This window comes from Quercus suber, unplaced genomic scaffold (assembly GCF_002906115.3).
Source record: "Quercus suber isolate HL8 unplaced genomic scaffold, Cork oak 2.0 scaffold_788, whole genome shotgun sequence".
NCBI lineage: Eukaryota > Viridiplantae > Streptophyta > Magnoliopsida > Fagales > Fagaceae > Quercus > Quercus suber.
The window spans coordinates 26,847-35,535 of NW_027070224.1; the positions used below are offsets into that span (position 1 = coordinate 26,847).

General features: G+C 35.0%; 1 protein-coding gene across 1 annotated transcript; it reads left to right on the forward strand.

Moving 5' to 3' along the window:
• The first annotated feature begins 417 nt into the window (after window positions 1-417).
• LOC111999143 (NAC domain-containing protein 100) lies at window positions 418-2,424 on the forward strand. Its single transcript, XM_024031261.2, has 4 exons — window positions 418-708; window positions 856-1,096; window positions 1,197-1,474; window positions 1,563-2,424. Exons 2-4 carry the CDS (start codon window positions 910-912, stop codon window positions 2,130-2,132), a joined length of 1,035 nt encoding a protein of 344 aa, XP_023887029.1. The 5' UTR covers window positions 418-708; window positions 856-909; the 3' UTR covers window positions 2,133-2,424.
• The last annotated feature ends 6,265 nt before the right edge of the window (window positions 2,425-8,689 follow it).

Genomic DNA, 8,689 nt, shown 5'->3' on the forward strand with positions numbered 1-8,689 from the left:
CAATACAAATTTTTTCACAATCTTCTTCAATAGTACTAATAAAAGTGAGGTGAGGGGTGAGTTCTTATAAAAATGACGTTAGTATAGTTACACTTCGTTATCATAGCAGTTATAAACAAGATTGTATAGTAAGAAAATTACGTTCCTAACATTCCTCCAAAGTAAATAAACTTGACCAGGTTTCACCTGCCCAGCACAATTACTTATATTGTACAGTGGATAACATTGATTAACCAATTACACAAGGGTGAAGTCCCTCTAATTATGCTAAACTGATAGCCATAATTACAGCTAGAGATAATTAGTTGACCTGAATTGATTACGAGAGCAGTTGTTATCATATTTACATGCAAGTTATGGAGGTGAATTGCTCCTGGTCAAGTATATGATGGAAATTATTACAGAAAAGTTAAAACAGGGAGCTGAAAGCTTGAAACTACCCACCAAAGTTTCCTTACAAACTACGCTTCTTTCTCTCCAAAAACCAATATATAGATTATAGAGGGTTTGGCAGCACAGAACACATTTCTTTATTTTTCATAAAAACTTCTTTCAATCTCTGAGTTAGAGACTTTTTTAGGTCATATAACCTTTCCTCCTTCCTCTTCATCTCTGAACTTCCATTCATGTTCTATCTATATATTCTATAGTTTGCCTTATCTTCTCTAACAGTATATCTCTCTCTCTCTCTCTTTTAATTCTTGTAAGGTTGGTTTCCTCTGTTTTCCCCTGAATATTGAAAGTTAGAGACTTCTATTAGGATTTTGTTCAGGAATTATAGATTAATATTAGGCTTGGGTTTGTGAAATAGGTTGAATTTCTCCTGTTTTCTAAATTCTCTTTTGAGTTTTTCAGAGATTTGTTGGTTTGATTGCTGAGAACAGAGGGTTTTAGTGAGGATTTGGAGAAATGGAAAACGTTTCCACTACTGCAAAAGAAGATGAACAAATAGAATTGCCACCGGGTTTTCGATTTCACCCGACTGATGAAGAGCTTATAACTCACTACCTATCTCCAAAGGTTCTTGACGCCAACTTCTCAGCTGTAGCAATCGGTGAGGTTGATTTGAACAAGTGTGAACCTTGGGATTTGCCATGTGAGCCTCTTCTTAAATCCATATTCACTCTTTTTTTCTCTGTTGCTCTTATCTATTTTTCTTGTTTTGTTCTAATTCATGTTTTGTTTGTGTCATGAAGGGAGAGCTAAAATGGGTGAGAGGGAATGGTATTTCTTCTGTGTTAGAGACAGAAAGTACCCAACTGGTTTGAGGACAAACAGGGCTACTGATGCTGGGTATTGGAAAGCCACAGGCAAAGACAAGGAGATATTCAAAGGGAAAACACTGGTTGGAATGAAGAAAACTCTTGTCTTCTACAAGGGGAGGGCTCCAAAAGGAGAAAAATCAAATTGGGTCATGCATGAATATAGATTAGAGGGCAAATATTCTGGACACAATCTCCCAAAAACGGCCAGGGTAAAAATCTTGTTCTGTTTTCCTCTGTTTTCTCTTCAAGGTTTTTGGTGTGTTATTGATGTAATTTTTTTGTGTGTTTCTCTTTCAGAATGAGTGGGTTATATGCAGGGTTTTTAACAAAATATCAGGTGGAAAGAAAACCCACATTTCAGGGTTAACGAAGCTAAGCCCCTATGCTAACGAATCGCGCCCTTCACTATTGCCTCCATTGATGGATTCTTCTCCATACAACAGTGAAACAAGAATAGATGCTGGTGAGACATCTCACGTGACCTGCTTCTCCAGTCCAGTGGAGAACCATAAGACGAAGGAACATATGGTTGATAACTTCAACACTAGTCTCTTAGCTGCCTCACCTTCCTCAAACCCTTCCCATATTTCCTCTGCTCCAAACTCTGCCTACTACACGAACATGGGAAATTTGCAATACTCAGATACTGCTTTGATGCAAGACCAATTATTCAGGATGTTGTTTGAAAATCATGCTATAAACATGAAGCAGAATATGAAAGCAGAGTTCTCGTCCGAAACAGGCTTCAGTACCGATATGTCTTCGATGGTATCCAATCATGACATGGCTAGGAGATCATTTGAGGATCAAGACGATCCATCAACCTCTGGTGGACCAGTAGACATTGATTGTCTATGGAATTACTGAATTTAAGGTTGGAAGAAAGTTATGAAGAAAGAGAAGAGGAAATGGTTCAGGAAATTATTATTTGTTGTTACAAAATTTGTGGTGTGTGTCTGTGTATAGATTCTCTGCATATAAATTATTATTAGGTAGTAAAGGAAGTGCATGTATTGTAAGAAAATTAGACTTGTGCTTCCTTTTGGTTTTTGAAGCTTATCAGCATCAAACTGATGACCTTATAATGGTGAAACTTGCTTGTGTACAGAATTCATGACTTGAATACTTAATTGCATTTAGTACTGTGTTAATATGCTTATTTTGCTATTTGGTTTTGTCTCCTTTTTACCCAATTATGGGTGATGTTAAAAGTCTCCAGAAGCCGGCAATAATGCATTTGTTCTGGGATTCTTAGTATCTCACTATCTATGTACAATTTATGTGGTTCAATGTGACAGTACCTATCCTTTAAGCTCTAAATGTGACAATCCAATTGTTGCAATCTTATAACGGATGAAGAAGGTATCTCATGGAATGATTCCAAGAAACTATCCTCTCATAATATGTGGGGACTGTTGATGTATGGGTCCCACATGCTATAAGAGGGTTGCTTTATGTAAGTTCTATATAAGATAACCTTGCTCATGAATCATGAATGTGGGTAATGGTGTGTTCTTACTCAATGCATCAAAATATTTTATGTTTCACCTGAATTTATTTTTCTAATTTCAAGTTGATGTTCAATTTGTTAGAGCTTAATTTTTTTTACTGTGCCATTTTTGATTTCTTATAAATTAGTTAGTAATAATGTTACATCGTGTGTCATATGATCTCTCTCTCTCATACTTCATACGTTAGGCCAACAACCGAGAGTTCATGTGTGAATGGGTGATTACGAATAAATGACAAAATGCACAAACACATGCCGTGTAAAACAAAGCACTGCATGATATCTAACGAGTGTTTCACCGTACAAATCCTGTTAGCACATTTTCTTTGCCTTCTTATTTTTTCAATTGTATTACTTGGCTGCTAATTTGATGATTCTTTTTTCTACTTGTCATATTTATAGCCTTTTCATTTCTCATTTTGAATTGAATTGAAATAGAAAGAATTTTCTTTTGCAAAACGAAATAGAAAGAATTTAGACTTTTAAACTATTACAACATTTATTCTCATTATAGAAGTTCATAACAATTAACAAATTAAGTGGTATAGTCCATGCTCCTTTATTAAGAAATTATGGTTCAAATTTTCCTTCTTTAGTTTCTAAAAGAAAAAAAAAATCTCGTTTTTTTATTATTGTAATTATTGAATTATATAAAAAAAAAATTTATAAACGAAGTTTTTGGAATCATTTATAAACGTCCTATTATTTTGCACAACCTGTTAAATCGAAAAACATTGGCATGGAGAAAATTNTTATAAACGAAGTTTTTGGAATCATTTATAAACGTCCTTCAACCTTTAATTATTTTGCACAACCTGTTAAATCGAAAAACATTGGCATGGAGAAAATTTCAAAAGCTAACTAGTTAACTACTATATGAGATTCTCTTTTTTCCAATCAAGTATAATCCGGCACATAAAGAGGTCTAAAAAGTCAAAAAAGTGGAGTTTTATATGATACCCTTGATGTCCTTAAGAATATAACCCACGTATTTTTTATTTATTTTAATTTTTTACAAGCATATTCACCTGAGTATTCTCACTAACTATTACGAGACAGTGCCTGATGTTTCTAATATATATTTATATTGTACATAATCACTAAGAGATCCCAAAGCTATAAAATAAATAATTAAGGGAAAGCTATTAACTTTGCATAATGTTATAGTGTGTATATAATATTAAAAGATGGTTTTCTCTATAGTCATCAGTCTATGCAATTAGATGTTTTTTTAATAATAAAAAAAAAGTCTATGCAATTATATAGAGCCCCACTTCACCCCTTTTATTGCACAAGTTAGAATACGTCTAGCATTTTCTTTTATTTTTAAAGAAATAAAATGATAACTTTTTTTTTTTAAAGAAAAATATATTGACTGAAAAATTGATAAAAATATTTTGGTATCATACTGCCTGTACAGGTTTTTAAATAAATAAAATTTTCAATAAAATGTTCATGCAAACACATGCCAAATATATAGAGGATCAAATAAATTCATCCTGATCATTCTTATCAGAATGAGTAGCACAAGAAAGAAGAAGAAAAATATGAGATAAAGACAAACTCACAGTATAATCATGGGATTAATTGGTGTGGATTATTATGGAATAGAAATCCATTTTCTTTTGTAGACATATCTCTTTCTTTATTCCCTCCTACAGGCTCCAGCTATATCTTTATGATAAAGGTTCTTTCCCTTTCTGTGTTTTTTTTTTCTCTAACAAAATTCCACTCCTCAGCAATGCTTGGTGACGCTAGCAGGTACAAGAAATTTTCTTTTTTTGGATAGTTAATTTCATAGTGAATTCTCATTTTCTTACACATGATCCAATATCCCATATGTGAAAGCCTTGCACGAAATTAATATGACCCCTACTATTACTTGAAAATAGAGGAATTTTATTGTTTTGTGCACATGAATTTTTGCGGTTATTATTTGTCATTTTGTGCAAAAGAGGCAAAAGCCAGTATATATAAGTTTGGACCTGATCACTAGGTGTAGTTTTACGACCTTTGATTAAACAATGAGTTTTTTGTCCATTATTGCTTCCTTAAGGTGGTAAGTTACTGTTATCTTCGGCCATTATATAAGAAAATAGGAATTCTTGTTATCCTTTAGTGCTAGAAGTCTAGAACCTTTCTAGGTAGCATTTGGATTTGAATGTTTAAAATTGTGGGGTTTCAAAATAATTACTAGCATAATTGTTTGAATTTTTTTTCTTTAGATAATTACAATATAGCCCCGTTTGGATTGGGCTTATTGTGCGTCTACGTTTTGAGTTTCACGTTTCCTTCTTCTTCTTCTTCTTCTTCTTTTTTTATTTAGCCGCAGTTGTTGACTTTTCTCCCGTGTATAGTGCACATAAGTGGGTCTTGTGCACTGTTCATGAGACTCACAAACTTCACTCTTTAGTAATTTATTCATTAAAAATTAGTCCCACAGCACTATTCACACATTTAAAAATTATTTTGCTACAATATTTTTAGTTTTCAGCAAAATTAGTTGTATCCAAACGGACCCTATGTTGCTAACTCCATTACTCGAACCGTTCTTTTCTATACCCCTGATACTTTATACATGAGGAGGTGTCAATTTAGCTATAAGGCTAATAATTTGCTTGATATGAATCTACAATTTGAGAGTATTTTAATTATTATACGTTTGATGTGTCTATAGTTGATTCGATGCATTTTTCAAGCTTCCAAGTAAAATTCAAATTCGTGGTTAAATAAATGTAGTTTGATATTGTCTCAATTAAGATGACTTCTTGAGGTTCAATGGAAACGGTGCAAGTAAAAATAGAATATGAAAAGTATGTAAATTAAATCCTAAGTTATCGCCTTAAAAAACAAATCCTAAGTTATCAAGCTAATTTCTAAGCGAAATCTAATGCTAATGAACTTTCAAGAACTAAGTTATTCATTGTAAGGGGGTGGGCTTTGATGGAGATGTTGGGCAAATTCCTGTCGCACTAAGCCCAAGTTGTTTCTGGGTAAGGAGTCGGGACCGGCCCAATTAGAGCACACCTTGGCTCGGCTTGTGCACAATCTTTGCCGCATCTGCCAAAGTCTATTTAAGAGCTCACAGCAGGCAGAGTTATTGTTAACAAGTTATGGCAGGCAGACATAATATAGAAAGCGCAAAGGAAATACAGTCACAGAACAACTTAACAAGCCTGAATTTTAAAGAATAATACTTAAAAGAATTAGAACGGGATTATATAAAAAGAATGAGTCTGCTAGACTAAGTATTACCGCAGGATTCCAACCACGGAAGGGAAAACCACTCCCTCAACGCAAGTAACTTCACTTGATGAAATTAATTGCTTTGAGAGGACGGCCCCAAATGGTATGTGCCCATGTATAGATTTGTATTTCCTTTTGAGGACAAGGCTATTGAGGGAGAGAGGGGGTTAACCCATTTAGGTGCATGCCTGCCATAAACACTTTGTTTTTCTCTCTTAGAATTCCTTTCTCTCTGTTTTCTTTCTTCCAATTCTTTTCTCTCTGTTTTCTTTCTTCCAATTCTTTTCTTTCTGTTTTTTCGATGACTCCTTTTTCCGCCTCCCTTTTTGCACACAGCCACGGGTCCCTTATATAGGGCCTGCCGTGGCCGATTTTACTATTCTAGCCTTCCTATGGCCTTATTCTAATATGGTAGCCTTTTGCCGACCGCTTACCGAGTCAATGGTTCTGATCACCACCATTGACCAGTGGCTTTCAGACAACGAAGGCTCCTTCTATACTTCGTCCAGTGTGTCCCCTCTCTCTCTCGGTTTCTCACGACATGCACCCAGTGGTTTTTACCCACCCTTGCCTCTTTTGGGTGGCACGTCATCCCAGCAGGACTGTGCTCACCGAAAGAGTCTGGGCAAGAAACACAAAATGGGTTCCCACTCCTCTCCCTACCGCCAGACCGTGCCCTCACCCATGACGTTACCCTTTCCCACAGTGGCTGGATATAGGCTGGTGATGCCTAGGTCATTCACATGTGTTACCTTATTGATGTTTCGTTCGTTTGTCGAGGTCTGAGAATGGGTGCGCATATCCTGCCGTGCGTTTTTTGGCATTTTCTGGTGTGGATTGTATTTCTGGTAGGCCAACGCTCATGTGTTGTCCCTTTCTTTGGAGGGTTGAGCTCTGTAGGATCATTTGGGCCTCCCTTCAGTTTGTGTGTTTCGTTTTGTGGCTTTGCGTCTCCTGCCATGCCAAGTTGCTATTCTTGCTGTTCGTTTTTTTTTTTAGTCCTGTCGAACCTCTTTAGGCCTGCCGTGTGTTTTCTCTCTCCGTGACCCAGTATACTTACTGGGTTCCTTCTCTTATTTCTTGCGGGCTCCAATGTCCCTTTTTCTTGTGGGCATCCCTGGCTTATTTTAGTTTTGTTTCACACATGGATTTTTTGCTAACTCACTTTGGGCTTCCTTGGCCCAATTTTCTCCATAAACTTTATCCTTTGGGCTCATGGGTTCTCCATTTGCCCGTTGCTCTCTTTTTTCTTATTGCAGTGGGCCTGCTGTGACCCGTTCTTTCTTTTCCCTCATCTTTTTCATGGATTTGTTTCTTTTCTCTTTCCGGGCCTATTTAAGCCCATTTGCTTCTTCTGGACCCATTTCATGGACCCTTGAACCATTCATATGCCTTTTTTTTTTTTTTTTTTGCTGTTTCTTTCAGTCTACCCGCAACTCTGGGCCTTGAGCCTGCTGGGCTTCATAAAAAAATGAGCCTCAACATTCATGATCATCCTAAATTTTAACATATCGAAACCTCAGTAGTCAAGCTAGGAATCAAATTACATTGAAGGTGCATAATTAACCGAACAGAGCCTGATTAAATATCAAACTGGATCAAAGGTAATGCATTATTGATCAAATTGAAATAAACTTATATAAACTGGATTAAACTAAGTTACACGATCATGACGAAACACTTAGAAGCATGAACATTTCACAAAACCCTATGAACTACAAGAAAATCTCCCAAGGAACTAAAATTACCATGATCTATGTGTAAAATAAGTTTTTTGGATGTGTGCGGTATCTTTATTTTGAGAATGAGCGCTCAATTTATACTTGAAGCTCGATGGTTTGCAATTTATTCCTTCCATGCATCCTTCCCTTGTTTTGCATGTATGACACTTGTTGTAGTGTTACATGCTGCGTTAATGACACTTGTCTTGCAAATTACCATCTTTGCCCTCATGTTGTTTTGGAACTCTCACAAATCTACCCTAAGGTGGCACTTGTAGTGCCTTTAACATTTCATGAGATTTTAAAATTAATAATTTAATACCAATATTTAGAACCAAGGATAAATTTAAATTTTAAGGATTTTATTCTAATAAAAACACTAAAAATAATTTTAAGATTCTTGTAGTTCGACTAGTTGGTACCTTTTGGTATGTTTATAACATTTAGGGTTCCAATCCTTTCTCTTGTAATCATTGAATTATAAAAAATAAAAATAAAAAACACTTGCAATATTATAAACTTGAAATAATAACCTAAATATAATTGTTTTAAATATTCATATTAATAAACCTTTAAGTCCATTTATAAATTTCTTTGAAAATTATGCATTTTTTCATACTTGCACTACAAAAATTCTAATTCAAATCCTAACGGGACAACTTGATGATAGTATATCTACATTAATCTCCCTTCTCTACTTAAGAGGCGAATATATATACAGTACCGTGAATATCTGTATTTAGAACCCCCCCCCCCAAAAAAAAAAAAAAAAAGAAGGAAAAAAAATTAAAGAAGAAGCTTTTGATATTAAAATGTTATTTGGTAGTTAATTACACAACAATATCTGAGCTAGTTTTATTCACTTGAAAGTTGAAATATTTGAGCTTACCAAAGATAACATTAAAAAAAAAAATTGATTTCATTTTAGGAGAACACGTGTTGATGTC